The sequence below is a fragment of the Elaeis guineensis genome, chromosome 13 (assembly GCF_000442705.2).
Source record: "Elaeis guineensis isolate ETL-2024a chromosome 13, EG11, whole genome shotgun sequence".
Classification (NCBI taxonomy): Eukaryota; Viridiplantae; Streptophyta; class Magnoliopsida; order Arecales; family Arecaceae; genus Elaeis; species Elaeis guineensis.
In genome coordinates, this window is record NC_026005.2 from 7529263 (window position 1) to 7545588 (window position 16326).

General features: G+C 39.1%; 2 protein-coding genes across 8 annotated transcripts; one reads left to right on the forward strand and one right to left on the reverse strand.

Annotated features, from left to right (window-relative positions):
* The first annotated feature begins 144 nt into the window (after positions 1 to 144).
* On the forward strand, positions 145 to 4408 carry LOC105056876 (probable beta-D-xylosidase 7). 2 transcript variants are annotated; one of them, XM_019854549.3, is made up of 6 exons: positions 147 to 630; positions 1059 to 1355; positions 1440 to 1609; positions 2045 to 2142; positions 2385 to 3149; positions 3590 to 4408. In XM_019854549.3, the coding sequence occupies exons 1-6, from the start codon at positions 232 to 234 to the stop codon at positions 4174 to 4176; spliced, it is 2316 nt and encodes a 771-aa protein (XP_019710108.1). In that variant the 5' UTR covers positions 147 to 231; the 3' UTR covers positions 4177 to 4408. The 2 variants fall into 2 exon arrangements, with proteins under 2 accessions (XP_073103711.1, XP_019710108.1); XM_073247610.1 differs by having other exon boundaries at positions 145 to 630; positions 1059 to 1609.
* On the reverse strand, positions 4390 to 12884 carry LOC105056869 (annexin D8). 6 transcript variants are annotated; one of them, XM_073247612.1, is made up of 6 exons: positions 12477 to 12884; positions 8298 to 9063; positions 6467 to 7873; positions 5594 to 5745; positions 5301 to 5519; positions 4390 to 5220 (listed from the first exon to the last, which is right to left on the reverse strand). In XM_073247612.1, the coding sequence occupies exons 3-6, from the start codon at positions 6534 to 6536 to the stop codon at positions 4684 to 4686; spliced, it is 978 nt and encodes a 325-aa protein (XP_073103713.1). In that variant the 5' UTR covers positions 6537 to 7873; positions 8298 to 9063; positions 12477 to 12884; the 3' UTR covers positions 4390 to 4683. The 6 variants fall into 6 exon arrangements, with proteins under 6 accessions (XP_073103713.1, XP_073103712.1, XP_073103714.1 ...); XM_073247611.1 differs by having other exon boundaries at positions 6467 to 6920; positions 7023 to 9063; XM_073247613.1 differs by adding an exon at positions 10649 to 10751 and having other exon boundaries at positions 6467 to 9063.
* Positions 12885 to 16326: the final 3442 nt, after the last annotated feature.

The window sequence follows — 16326 nt, forward strand, 5'->3', positions numbered from 1 at the left end:
AAACCTACTCCAAAGGCGTTATAATATTTTATCACATAGGTATTTTTGTCATTTTGATACCGTAGTGACACCAGCCCACAGCCCCTTTCCCTCTTAACTTCTACAACAGCAACGTATATCCGTGAATTCTTGTCTTCTTCTTCATCTGCTGCTTCTCTCCTTCGTTATATAATATAACCCCCACTAAACTCTCATCCTTCTCCTTGGCACCAGCAACACCTGGACCAAAGGATGAGAAGTCCTAAAGATGTCCATGTCCTTCTTTTGTATGTTCTTCTACTGCCATTAATGGTTGTTTCATTAGACCCACCATTCTCCTGTGATCCTTCTAGCCCATCAACCAGTTCCTTTACCTTCTGTAAGACAACATTAGCTGTAGACAAAAGAGTGGTTGATCTCATCTCACACTTAACATTGGAAGAGAAGATAGCTCAGTTGGGTGATATCGCCCCTTCGATCCCCCGGCTTGGTATACCAGCCTACAAATGGTGGTCTGAGTCGCTTCATGGGGTCTCAGACTCAGGCCGGGGAATCCACTTCAATGGCACCATTCCCTCTGCTACAAGCTTTCCTCAAGTCATACTCACTGCAGCATCCTTCAATCCTCGTATCTGGTATCAGATCGGCCAGGTTCGGGTCTCTATACTTCTTAGTCTAATGCAGTTCTTCAGCTCGTGATTTTAGTAAATGGTATTGCTGTAGAGCAATTGATATCTCATTGCTTTAAGCCTATCAAATCAATTATTGCTATGGAATTGAAGCTAGTAACCAAATTAATGTTGCTGAATCAAGAAAGCTAGAAATCATTTACAGTCTCCGTCCTGCAATCACCAAACACCATTGAAAACAATTTGAATCCTAAGAAGAAAATTATTGCTTTAGAAGTGCAGGTAGCATTGAATCATTTTGAAACTCATCTGAAATGGAACTTGATCATGAATAGACGATATTGTTTGAGAGACGTTGCATTAATTTATAGCTACAGTCAATGGTATTGTTATAGAAGTGTCTATGCTCCAATTATGAGTTTTATAAAACTTTCTTTGTTCAATCTCAAGGCTATTGGAATTGAGGGCCGGGCAATTTACAACAACGGCCAGGCAGAAGGGTTAACATTCTGGTCACCAAACATCAATATATTCAGGGATCCCAGATGGGGCAGGGGCCAGGAGACTCCTGGTGAGGACCCGATGACTACGAGCAAGTATGCAGCCTTGTATGTCAGGGGACTGCAGGGTGATTCCTTCGAAGGGGGAAGCTCTGCAGAGCTGAAGGCTTCAGCTTGCTGCAAGCACTTCACTGCATATGATATGGATAATTGGGATGGAATCACTCGATACAAGTTCAATGCCATTGTAAGTAGGCAATTAGCTAATAGTGAGTTATATTGTGATTGGGGGACAAGTTGGTTAATTTTGATCAGTTTGTTTGGTGTTCAGGTTTCAGCTCAGGATTTGGAGGACACTTACCAGCCTCCTTTCAAAAGCTGCGTCGAAGAAGGTAGGGCGAGCGGTATCATGTGCTCTTACAATCGTGTCAATGGAGTTCCAACATGCGCCGATGACAACCTTTTGTCAAAAACAGCTAGGGGGTCATGGGGATTCTATGGGTAAGATATTAAGCATAAAGAGAACTGATCTCAAGTGAAAGTGGTCTCTGAGCTGATCATTATTACTCTTTAGCTGTGGCTTTGTACTACTAAATTGTCTTCTCCATAAGGCTTCATAATTGTTACTTTTTCCCTACCTGCTTACCCCCATGATAACTATCATCATCAAAATAAAGTAGCATTATGGTTTTTCCAGTAAAGAGTTATTCTATGAGTAGCATTATGATTCCTGCGATGGGATTGAATCATCCCTTCATGATTTTATACTTGGGGAGTCGAAATCCTTCTTCTGAGAAATTTGGTGGGGACACCACCACAGGGGTACAGGGCTACTAACCAGATGAGCTGAGGCTGGTTGACAGGTTGAAATATGCTTGTCTATTGAATCACATGTTCTTATTCTTGTCTACTGACCTTTGTTCTACTTTGGATCAGGTACATTACCTCAGACTGTGATGCAGTTTCCATCATCCATGATGCTCAGGGTTATGCTAAAACGGCAGAAGATGCAGTTGGAGATGTTCTTAAAGCCGGTATGTGGTGTTCAGAAGATACCACTCTGCTTTTACTGTCTTAAAACTAATTGATCCTTCCACAGGTCCAGACTCATTTGAGTATATAAATTAATTAGTATCACAGGGTGGGTACAGCAAATAGGCTAAAGAAAAATAATAGTAACGAAAATACTATCTTATTAGAACTTACACTGGCCAAATTCAATCACTCTCTTCATAGAAGTTGATCAATCATCATAATTCAGAACTTAAAATTTCAGGAATGGATGTGAATTGTGGCGGCTACGTGCAAAAATATGCCATGTCTGCAGTCCAACAGGGAAAACTATCTGAAGGGGACATAAACCGAGCTCTGCACAACCTATTCTCCATCAGAATGAGGTTGGGTCTCTTCAATGGAAATCCAAAATATGAAGCCTATGGCAAAATAGCTCCAAGCCAAGTCTGCACACAGAAGCACCAGAACCTGGCACTAGAAGCAGCCAAAGATGGCATTGTTCTGTTGAAGAACTCCGTTGATATCCTTCCTCTGTCTAGATCGAAAGTAAAGTCACTTGGTGTGATTGGCCCAAATGCAAACAATGCGACAAAACTACTTGGCAACTATGCCGGTCCTCCATGCAAACACATCACTCCACTTGAGGCATTGCAGAGCTATGTTAAGGACACCAGATATTTAGCTGGGTGTGCCACTGCTGCATGTAATTCAAGTTCAATAAGTGAAGCAGTCCAATTGGCAACATCAGTGGACTTTGTGGTTATGTTCATGGGTTTGGATCTGGAGCAGGAGAGGGAGGAGCTTGATAGAGTGGACTTGGTTCTCCCAGGGATGCAGCAAAGCCTCATCACTAGTGTGGCAAGAGCAGCGAAAAGGCCTGTAATTCTGGTGCTATTATGCGGCGGTCCAGTCGATATCACATTCGCCAAGTATGAAAAGAAAATTGGAGGCATCTTGTGGGCTGGTTATCCTGGTGAAGCTGGTGGACTGGCTATTGCACAGGTTCTTTTTGGGGAACATAATCCAGGTGAGACTCTCTGCTTTGCTTCAGTATCAACAAATACTTGATGATTAAATTCAGGAGACAATCCACATTTTCACTATTGGTTCAGACATTAACATGAGAAGTTGAACCCATTCCACATAAAGTTATAGTTTGAAATTAGTAAACTACGGAAAAAAAGGTTCTGATGCACAGAAATATCTTAGCCACAATCTGTACTTCTGAGGAGTGCTGATTCATTAGCTAGAATGGGGGAGGCTTTTCATGGTAAAGCCACCTGGGAAGAATGCTTTGCTTGGTGGGGGGATAAAAAAGAAACATCTTTTTTTAAACTATAATGGCTTCTACAAGATTACATTTAAACTCCACCAAGATTGCTAACATTCCAAACTTCACTTTTAAATGCCTTATGACTTGTCAGAAACTGTGGATGTTAAGTGATTTCGTTTAATCTTCTGATGCAGGGGGAAAATTGCCAGTCACTTGGTATCCACAGTCATTTACAAGTGTTGCCATGACCGACATGAGGATGAGAGCTGACCCTGCCTCTGGATACCCAGGCCGCACCTATCGATTCTACACCGGCAAACCTGTGTTCGAATTTGGTTACGGCCTCAGCTACTCCAATTATTCTTATGAATTCAGTGCTGAATCTGAGAACACAATCTACATGAACAAATCAGTCAGTCTTGATGCTTTCAAGATGTCAGAATCTTTCAGTTATGATATAAAAAAGATGGGCTCTGAAGCATGCAAGAAGCTCAAATTCTTGACAGTTGTTGGAGTAAAAAATCATGGACCAATGGATGGAAAGCATCCAGTTTTGCTTTTTCTACGCTGGCCTGATGTCCTCCATGGGAGGCCTATGAAACAATTGATAGGATTCCAAAGTGTGCACTTGAAGGCTGGAGAAAAAGCTGATGTCAAATTTGTTGTCAGCCCATGCAAGCACCTCAGTCGAACCAACGTTGATGGTATGAAGGTTTTGGACCAAGGATCTCATTTTTTGATGACAGGGAAAAAGGAATATCAGATCAGCGTCATGGCATGAATCAGTTGTGAGAGAATTTTAACTTCAAAGTTTCCAATATGCATTCTTCTCAAGGAAAAAGAAAATCTTTTATATCCATCCACCTTCATGTTGTCTAATAAATGCTGTCTTAAAGAAGCATCTGCTTTTCAGAAAAGGCATTTTTATGAGATTTAAAGGAGCACTGCATGTCATTGAGAAAATGTATCTTTCAAGCATTTGAAGAAATCCATGTAGTGCACAATTTGGTTTATATCTTTCAGCTGTACTGTGTTTTATTTTTGAGGGAAGACGAGCATGGCATGCTTGGCCTCAACCCTGATGACTCATTCTATGATTTTCTACAGATTTTTTTTTTCCCCTTCTGTAATAATGTGGAACTTCCTAACAAGCTAAAATAACAGGACATGTTTCGTGATAAACAGTCACAAGCAACAACTGGTATTAACACTGAAAACCAATCTCTTATTCCCCTCTTTCTCACGACTTACATTCTAATGCTCATAGAGACCCAGACTCAATAACTTCTCAAGAATGTTTGAGAAGGGCAATAAGGAAATCACCAGCCAAGCTGTAAACTTTGTCAGTGTTGGAGCAGCTGTTACCGTTGAATTCATTTCTTACAAGACTCTCCAGAGTCCATCCAGTTTTCGCGGCAAAAGCACTATTTATGTGTTTGATATCGATTTCGGATCGAGTCACCACTGTTCGAAGCAAAACCTCTCTAGCATCACCATTCTTCAGTTTTCTTCGGAGTTGCTTGGCAAAGTGCTTCTCAGGAAATTGAATGCACCGGATCACTATACGGAGCTGCCTTCCAAAGTCTCCACATTTCTCTTTTTTTAAGAACTTCAAGAATTCATGACCATAGAGTTGTTTGTAGGAGGAAAGAATTTCTTTGATTTGGCTAGTGTTCCTTTGGCTGATAACCAAGATGATGCACCTCTGATCTATGTATTTTCCACTTTCAATTGCTTCATAGAGTGTCTTTGCATCGCACATTGCCAGACTTGTGTCAACTCTTCCTCCATCGTAACAGTTTGAGTTTAAGACTGCTAGAAGAACCTAGCAGGACCCACAATGTTTTTTGGTCATTCAAAGATAAATACTTGGTAGTAAAATAATTTAAGGAAAGAGAAGTTTACCTCCTTCAAGCTGCCAATAGTTTTCGAGGAAACATCTCGTTCCAGGTTGGAGTTGTACCGAGCTTGATAGGCTTGCTTGGCAGCACTAAGCTCCAAAGAAGAGCGAGTGCAGATGATTTCAGTGAGAGTATCAGGGTCCAAACTCTGACCAAACAGTGCTCCTCTCACAATTTCAGCATCTCTTTCAGGGGGTTCGGTTGCACGAAGATAAGCCACCCTCTGAGTGAAACGCATCATCAAGGCTAAGGGTATGCATTAGTGCTACTTGCATTTGAAAGATTGGGAAGACTTACAGAAAATGGATTGTCACTTTGGGAGAAGACATGGAGCAGGTCGCAGTTGTAGAGAGCACGGTATGTCTGACGAATGAGCTTAAGCTCTTCCATGTTTCTTTGAGTGAGGATCTCCATAACCTTTCTTGGTTCACTTGATGCACCCTTGCCTCCTGTTAAAATACATAGTTAATATTAGAAATATGTTTTAATAAGAACTTCTCAAGACAGTGTATATAAACTAAAAGTTGATATTTGTTGTAGATATACCAAAGACTATAATATCTGAATGTCAGTTGATCCACCTGATTATGTTAAAATTCCATGAAATATACATATGACTGTTGTTGATGGAAGAATTAACTAGTATACTGCAGTCATGATGACATTTCCGGTATAAACAAGTCAGATTGAATACATCACTTCGTGTCAGCCTTACAACATGTTTCCAATGTTCTCACAATCCATGGCAACTGAAATAAGTTCTTGAAATAATAGTACATCATTTAACAAACAAAACGTTAAAACCTTACACCAACCATTTTTAACCCTTTGCTCAGAAAACCATTTCAATTTTTGAATATTGGAAAATAAGATTAAAGAGGGATATTCTAGGTTCAAATGTAAAAGCTGCAAAGATCTCAACTCAAATGGTTCTCTAGCTATCAGCAAAGTTAAAATCTAAACAACCCAAGCAAATAAACTCAAGAAATTTGAAACTTAGCTCAAAGGTATATGGAAATTGACATTTTCCTACAGATTATCTCAAACATAAAGACCATGACAAGATGCATACAACCGTCAGCAAGATTTTTTGGGAGACTTAATACCTAGATAAATGAGATAAAAAGCCTCAAAAATTCTTCATCGATTGGAGACCTATGAAAAATATACCAGCTAAACAAGAGTGGAGGTATACACAATCAAATTCATATTTCTTGGTCGTTTGTGAACTGGTTGCCATTTTGAAGAGCCTGCAGATGCTGATCTTGCACAACTTAAGGATAGAGAGGCCTGAGAGTTCAACTTATAGAGTTCTCTGATGCTATACCTGGAATATTGCTTTCTTTAAAGCATCCAGCAAAGGTGAGAACAAACAAAACATCAACATCTTGAGAACATATCCTATGTTCCAATTTCAACCATAGGCTTTCCCTGACACTTCATTATCTTTCAGCAACTTTTGTTCAATAAAAGTCATGTTTACATCACTAATGCTCTTATCACCATAGTCAGAATCTCTCATGAAGAGAATCATTCCACCTGACAGTGCCCAAGTCAGATCCAAATAAAAGAGGAAGAAAACAAAATAGTGAATCCAGGAGAGTCCTTGATGGTGGGTGCAAACCTGGAAGCAGTTATCATAGTTACCATGCAAACAGAATCCACCCCTTAAATAAAGTAATTCAGTATGAGAATCCACTTGCTAAATACTAAACCACAAAGTTACCATTCAATGATTGCTGTAGCGGCAGATAAGATCAAATAATTCTTTTATCTGTCGCGGCTATTGAGTCGGAGAACAAAGTGGTATTCGGACTTTTCTTCGTATTCTTTAGTCCTCATCTAGATTAATAGTCACCTCTGCACCTCTGTTTTAGGGTAGCATTCACATAGCAATAGAGTCCAGGTGACAAGTAATAGCAAAAGTCAGGAGCAAAAGTCAGCCAGTTTCACAAGCACAGAATAATTAGATGCTATTTATTAAAAACATTATCTTCATTGGTGAACCAAGAAATTTCACATGTCCTTGTCTTCTTTTTATTTGTGCTTTAATTGGGAACTCTTAGTGCTCATAAGCCTGTTTCTTTATCAAGATGAAAGAGCACACACATGTTTAAACATGACACAAATTTCTCTCTCTTCATTGAATCCTGCTTTACCAAAGAGGCCCTTTTACACAACTCAACCAAGACAAGCTGCATCAGTATTACAGGCATTCGAGAAGCTGCAAAATAATTATACTACAGAAATATGGTGATCAACATCTCAACACCTTCTTAGAAACGCACAAATCACTAGGCAAAATTGTGGGTTTTGTCATCTATGTTAAAAATGTGACTGCCTCATTACCAGTAGCATTGCTATTGACAGGATGAATACAAACATAAAGGCCATTACTACTTGTAATTCCGTAGCCAAAGAACACTGGTTCACAGTCACTGCTTTGTTCTGTCCAAAAGTGAGAACAACAAACTGAGGCTTCCTCAGCAGCCCATGTCATGGTAGGGACAGTCAATTCATGTGTCTCATCATCATGTGCATGGTCATAAAAGCTATGGGTGTCAACACTGAACAATCCTGCGGCAAGCAAGTTGCTACATAAGGATTACTTCACTTTTTCTTTCATTCATAAGTTGTGTGAGAAAAAGAAAAGTATAGAGAGCTTAAACAAAATCAATTGCATGATCTCCTGGATTTCTGATGCTGTTAGAAATGCCATATGGGAATATAAAGACAATTTTCAAGAAAATTTCATTCCAGAACCATTAATGTGCATGCTTGTGGCTTATCCAGCCATCATGATGTCAGATACAAACTCTTATCTAATCAATGATCCCATAGAGATCATAAAACATGACAGCTATTGAATTGGTACCACCAATTATATATCTTCTGAAATTCTTATGTGGTTTCAAAGAATTAAAGAAAACGAACTTAGATTACAGACTTTGGCTTAATAGCCTGGAAGATATGCACAGTTGCATTTACAGGGAGAGTATACTTGAACTCATATGGTCGTTGTTGCTGCCAATCCCCTCGTCGTCTGATCGCCGGGGACGCGCACCTGCAAGGAAAGTCCTAACTGACCGGAGATGCCTCCGGCGGGGACCCTCCGACGGTCAAGTCAGAGAGGAGACTAAGCAACAGTGAAAAAAACCAGAGGGCTCAGCGGAGGAGAGAGAGTTTGAGAGCTTAAGAGCTTTTCGAGAGCTTACCAAAACTGTTGCCTTACCCCGTTTTATAGTAGAATGCGGTATGGTCCCACCATTAATGGTGCAGACAACTGAGGAGTTGACAAATCGCTGGGGACTGTCAAATCGACATGGGTTGTCAGGTCATCAGAATTAACCCATGTCCTTGACAGGACAATGCCCCAGGGCAGTCGCAAAGCATGTCCTTGACAGGACAACAGCCCATAGCGGTTGTACGGTGTTTGAGCGGACTGGCCGACTATATGTCGGGATTCGGCTGCCGGGACGTCTGGTGATGACTCGAAAACACCGTCGGCTGATCTGGTACCTTGTGGAAGTCGGACGTCAGCCGCCACCCCCGACAGTGAGTCGGTGATATGGGTTCGGCCGTTCGGCCGGTTGGAAATAGCATTGGTCTGTTCGACCGGCATACCTTCGGTCGGATATCGTCGGTAGTCATTGTCGGAGTCGTCTGTCCATCCGGTGGATAGAGTCGGACGTCGGTCGAACCGTTCCGAGGATAAGTCAGCATATAGGGATCAGCCGGTATATCCCAACAGTCGCATATCAACATCACTGCCAGAAAAGAAGAATAAAATGAGACTTGAGAAAAAGTATAAGTAAATAAATACAATCTAATCCATGATGTAAATATTAAAGTAAAAGGAAGTTTTACAGCAGCGCATATGTATCATTTTCCAAAAGATACACAAATTAAGCAGTAATGATTACACAGTAATGAAGATAAAGCCAGTTAATTTTGATAAGGGATGGATATAAAACAAGAACATAAATTGAGCATACAAATCATGTCAGTTGATATACACATTTCTAGAAGACATCATGACATAGAATGAGAACAGTAAAATGCACAATTTACGAATCTTGCTACAAGGCTAACTTGAACAAGAGTACAGAAGGAGACTATAAGAGGGACGACCTCATTCATCATCTAATCATGTTTCTTTAGCAGTAATGCTCAAGGTAGCGATCTGTAATTTTATGAATACTGTCTTCCCATTTTCGATCATCTCAAGCTTCTCCAATTTTTTTTTGCCATTTTCATCAAGAATTTTTAAGACACTTTCTCTTCTTTCTACAGCCTACACCCTGAAATCAATATTCAGTCTCCCATTGATAGATTGGTTGTGTCTTTACTCACATTGCAAAACTGTCATATGTAGTTCTTTAACATTAACGTTCAAATAATGATGCTCCAACACTTCCTTCAATGTACTTCGTAGTTTTAATTGTCCATCCCTTGCAATGCATCCACCCATCATCTTTATGTTTGCTACACTGAGTTTATGAGCATCTAACACTTTTATGCTGAGTACTCTAATCAACACAGCATAACTGAATTTCTTTTTTTTTTGTTTTGGGAGACGGTAAGTTTTCGTTCATCACTAGACCATCGTATCAAAATACCTATGCTTCTCTTAACAATCCCTATTATATTGGCAGCACCATCACTATCTTCAAATTTAGATGTCTAACAAAGATCATGATTTTTTCTTTTGGCTATTGAAGTAAAACAAATAAAGGATATGATATTGACTTCCATATGATGATTTGGTCAAAGCTAACCCACAAGCAAATCGACCTAAAAGGAAATAGGTAACACAAAGGAAAAGAAAAAGGATATGCAAGCTATCCACAAGAACAAACTCTCAAAACAAAACAGATTCATAGGTCCTTAAGAAAATAATGTCAGTGATATTTTTTCAAGCATCTCGTCTATTTAAAAGAAAATTCTTTTATCACTCTTTTTCAATGTGTCCACAAAAACACGCTTGATATGACACACCAAAATGATCTAGTCTAAGGTGAGGTCACAGGCTTCTACCTAAACAAACAAGCAAGCCTTCGCATTGCAATGAGTAAACATGTGAACCTTCCAGTGTAGAAGAGACTAACAGATGGTTCATGTAAATTTGAAACCAAATAAATAATAGGTTGTCATCCAAGATATGAAGAGCATGTTTCTTATCCATGTTTGAATCCCTGGTTGGAAAGGTAGTTCTGAACGAAAGTTCTACCTAAATGGTTAGCCTGACAGATAGTAGAGTAGCTCAAGAATAAAGATTCACTAAAGAAATATTTAAAATTTTATAAAAGGAAATCCACTGGTCTTCCACCGCCACATTGTTATTTTACAAACCTTGGCCAAATAACTTTAGAAAAGGAAATGGATGGTATGCGCTTTTAGCTTCATGCCAATCATCCTAATCTTGAACCCTGCCCCCTCCACATGGATCCCTGCCCTTCCCTTGCACCAATAGCCAAATGATTATCAATACAACTACTTTAGCATGATTGTTGGATCTTGTTTGACTATCAACTTCTAAGCATCTTTGTTACACACATGCATAACCCTTGGTCGCTTGGGAGGGAAAAAAGCGGCCAGAAATGAACAGAATGTAATACAACAAAAGGTGCAAATCTTATGAGAAACTCACAGAAATGTGAACATGACAATTTTAAAAACATGAAATGTCCCATTGATTGTACATGTTGGGAACATATTGCTCCAGAAATCTAGCACATACACAGATGCAGATCTTGTTAAATTCCTTCTACCATGTGCTGAAATAAAATCTTTACCAAACATTCTCTCCTCACTTGTTCATTATCTTGTCAATAGGAAATCAATTACAGGTTATAATAAACTTATTTTACGAACATCACCAGGGAAATATACCCATATCTTTATAAATCCAAGCAAAATTTGGGCTTCTCATGATATAAACATTGAGATTAAATAAAATCTGTTGATAGGTTGAAGCGACAAATCATAATATCTGAGAGGCTGTAATACCAATGTTCGGGACTTCTCAAATCCTCAGAAGTATCATGCCAATGATCTTCTTCACCCGCTTTGATCATTCTACTACTGATCTTCCGGTGAAGAAGAAAGTGCAGTAAAAGAACAGATCCAGAACCTGATGCCATGTCATTATCTCTTCAGAAAGAAAAACTGACACTTGTTTTTTTTTTTTTTTTCCTCTCATTAGGTTCAGCGGCTTCTCCAGTTGCATCCTTCATTTGGGTTTCTAAATCAACGCTCTCTCTCTCTAAAGCCTTCTAAACACCAAACGTAACTCATTGTTGCCACAAAGCAACGAGACAGCACTAAGCGAAACAAAACTGATGTTGCCGATATCAAAAGCACTGCAACCTGCCGAGTCCAGCCCTGGCAAATTGCTTGCTATCCAACCAACAAACTTTTTATCTTACTGCATTTCCCAATATCTGTCACCCAAAACAATATGAAGATATGAAGAGGAAGCCCCATAAAATGACGCAGCATAACGCAGCATACTCTCAAACTGCTGCAGTGCAGTTTACCACTTCCTCGTCGTCAGCATATCCTCTTAAAAGATTTCTGCTTGACATGTGGATCGACATCTATAATTTCAGTTTAGGAGCAACCAAAAAAAGAAAAAGAAAAAGAAAAGCATATCAAAGTTTCAAACTCAAAAGAAAAAGCATATCAAAGTTAACCATATTTTGACTGTGCTTCAACTATAACAATTGTACCTGAACTATTAGATAATCATAGTCGATGATAACATCACTGTTCCCATCGCTATTACAAAATCGTACACAAAATTTAAGCTTCATACGGCTCCTCTATGGTCACAAATAAATGTAAGGACTGGTTCGATATTTTCATCCTCTTTGGAGGATAGATCGAATAAGGATACATCGGAGAGTCCCAATGAAATTCTGTCCGCCAGAATAAGGACAAAAGTGCTTCCGAATTGATCTCATATCAAGGTTTCAAACTTTACCTTCATGAGTGAAAAATCAAGCAATAAAGTTTCAAATTTAATTGATTTGGAGAGCTCTTAATGCTTTTTGCATCCTAAAAAACATAATGAAAAAAAAAAAAAAAAACTTCATAATTCATGCCCCATCTCCGGAATTCAAAAGAAGAAAAAATCGGTAGAAATCAAGCCTTATAAAGATATAGGAATGAGAATTACCTTGAAGAATTCGGATCTGAAGAGATCCCTAAAGTAGAGATCGACGAACCCTGCGTCCGGTTCCAGCAAGAGAAGATCCGCCACCATCATGACCCTCAGATCATCTGGATGGCACGAATCTCCACCGGAGTGGCCGGATATCTCGCACGACGGCGCCGAGATCATGTCTTCCATGGCGACGAGGAGAAGCAACATCGCGGTTCTCCACGCTGCCATCTCTGGCCAGGAAGGGACTTGCGTCTAGGAATCGCCGAAAAGGGGAGAAATCGAGCTCATCCGATTGATCGGTGGCTCGGATTTTGAACCGAGAGGCGGGGAGATATACAGTTTCAACCACCATGGCCGCGACCTTTCGTTCTCGTTCCCGCGGAAATGGAGGAAGAACCAAAATGGACGTCCGGTTGGGGATCTTCGTGATTTCGGGTAAAATATAGGGTTAGCATTGTCTTTTTGCTTATGAACCATTGGGCCTGATTAGGTCGCACCGCACCTGAGCTCGACGCCGACCCAAGGCAGCCAGCTTGACCAAGACTTGACGACTCGTGGAACGGTTTAGTTGGGTGGCTAGGATGGCCCATTTGAATTGGTTTTGGTCTCTGTGATCCATTTTAGGTAGGGGTGGCAACGAGGTCTCATTGCTGCAGATCGGGTTAAAAACACCATCAATCCGATTCGTACCTATTTATTAAATAAATAAAAAATTTAGATTCAAATTTAATTTATTTATTAAACAAAAAATTTTGTCTGACTTGTCTAATCCATTTATTAAACATGTCAAGTTAGGTTAAATGGATTGAACAAGTTAACTAAATTTTTAACTGATTAAGTAGATTAATAGAGAAAATAGATCGGATTAAATGAATCAAAAACAGATTAAATATGTAGATTAAATAAATTTTAAATAAGTTAAATGAATTAAAGAATAATATAATTCAAATCGATCTGAATATTAAACAGATTGAATGAGTTAGGTACCTTAATCTAAATCTGAACTAAATATTAAATTAATTAAATTGGTCAATTCATTTACGATCCGAACTCATTTAGTGTAAATTCAAATCTATTTATGATGGGTCGAATACAAATTGAGTTGGTGGATTAGATCATATTTTGTCGGTCTTAATTTTAGGATTTATTTGAAGACTTTCTGTCATATCGAGCAAAGTTGATCAAAGAATCCTTCATGCGAAAGAATGATTAATCTTCTTTTGTAACATAGACTATTGGATCATGCCACACACAGCTCTCAAGGCACTCTAGATACCCCATTCATCCTTTGCACAAATCTGGAAGCGGCTATTGCAGATGCAATGATGGATTTGCTTGAAGGAAGGTGAATCCTTCCACCAAAGATACAATCCCTGTCCTAGAAGAGAAGCATAGGGAAGGACATGGAGTAAGGGAGCAAGAGAAGATGGACATGAGGTCGCAAGATCAAAAGGGACTCCCAGGATCTTCTTTTTATGTTCCATGGGGATTGAATCCTGCGAGCGCCATCTTCACCCTCTCTCTCTCTCTCTCACTCACTCACTCTTCAGCTTTTATCACTTTCCTCCCCAACACTTCTCTCGCTAGCAAATCTTGCCAAATTCGACAGAGAGTTTCAAAATGGCCCTATTCCGATATTAAACTTGATTTCCAGATTGCCATATTTGTGAACTGAAAATTTCAATCTCCATTCCTCTCATTGTTTTAACTATTTTATTGAGAAAAAAATATATCTTGGCTCATAATTTGCTTAAAGACAGAGAACTTTTGTACCTTTCCCAAATAAACGTATAATTTTTAGATTATAAAAATAATAAAAAGATGCTAAATGCATTGGAGGATCACATGCATATATGCCATTTGAAGTTCTCAACTATCCATAATACTTGTGGCGTCCATCAATGTGTCAAACTATTTTCAAATTCTATTACAACATTAAACATTTGAAATTGCTTAACTTAGAATTGATTTAAACTTCTCATAGGGATCTGCAAGTAATCTCACCTACCCAATTTGTATAGTGATCGTTGAACTATTCTATTCTGTAGTTTTTTTTTGGTGCATGAACTATTATATTTTATAGTTACTGCATGAAAAACTAAAAGAAATTTCCTCATGTATCTTTAGTTATGTTGCAATCCATATTTTGTATCCCTATATAATGACCACAGTTTGTATGAATATATGGGCAACTATATAGAACATTTATATGAAGAAATAACAGCATATTTCTCTCATGAGCCCTCTAGTTGCTTATCATCTCCCCATTCTTGTTGGTCCGTGCGTATATTTGCTCATCTCTATGTTGTTACAACCACCACCATCTACAATAAAAGTCCCGTTAAACTCAACATATCCATCTAAACTTAATTCCTGCTCTGTTGGAGAGACAAGAAAGTGCACATTCCCAAATTGGTGATCCTTCTATCAGATTAACAAAAACTGATCAAAATAAATGATTGTTCGATCTCAATGATTCAATCTATCTGGCAGGTCCATGATCCAAACTCAACTAACATTCTGGCTTAATTGGCCCATAGTTTATATGTGGAAAACATAAAAATCCTCGCAAGTAATGGAGGATTGCATGGACGAGCCACATTCAAAATTGCCGGTCTCAATTTAAACAGAATCATTTGCGATGCAACTTTTGCACCATAAAATATGGTACCATTGTGGATAATTGCTACATCATCCATTTTGGAGAGTGGCGGTTCTTTTTCATCTCCGCGATGCATAGTGTATCGCATTTAAAAATAACGTGACATATTCTTGGGATAAGTAAGAGCTACGTGTCTTTGACATGGATAATATGGTAGATTTTTATGGTAGTATAGAATTATATGGTATAAAAGTCATAACGTAGAAGATCAAATTCATCTCAATTTTACTGTCTTAAGATTTGTTGTGGAGGTAATCTGCTAATTAGAACCATCCCTCTCTTTGAGACACATTCAAGCTGATTTGGTGGAATCACCTCAGGCATAAGCACCAGTTCGGGACCTCGACCCTATGCCCACCTTAGGCCGCCAGTTCATTTATTCATATGGGCAAAATTTGCAATCGCCTAACAACTTTGATTCGCATGATAGTGAAAATATTCTCTATCCTAACGGCTTGTCAAAACATGGCCTAATGGTTGAGAGAATCAAGCCTAACGGTCTAAAAATTCTGACTGCCAGCCTATGGCTCCAATTTCCTATTAAGAGGTACCCAGGGACTCTTAAATAAGCTTAATTAGAAAAAGGAATAGCACGTCGCGACTCACTCTCTTCCATTCGCACTCTCTTTTCTCGATTTTTCTCAACCTTAGATATCGGAGGGTCTCCTATCGAAAAACTTGATCTAGTGAGTATGGACTTCTCTTAAAGATTCTTTCTGGCATCTCGCTTTCCAAATGCCATCCAACTCCAGCTGTATCAGCATTAAACCAAATACTTGTAGCAACAAGACCTCTTTTGAGGCATCTATCAGATTCCGGAATGGGGTTTTGATGATTCTCAAAGGCATGACCCCTAGTCTTATACATGTGGTTTGAGCTCTTGCAAGATCATGTAAACTTCTTTTGCCCCAAAGTTAATTAACCGCTCTCATGTCCTTAATGACTTTTGGATCCAATTTCCTTCCCTGCGGTAATTGCAATACAGTTGTTGGATTTCCTATTTCCCATGGACCAACAAATATCTAATGTGACATTCGCTGCCTTGGATATGTGCTATGCTGCAGCAATTCATCTCTAATTGCGTGGATTTGCAACATGTCCTCTAATTATCACTCTAAAACCTTTTTCATCAAATTGCCGCATATTGGTGTGTTGCTGGTCTATGGGACATTGTATTCAGAGAGGTTGGCAGATTTTAGA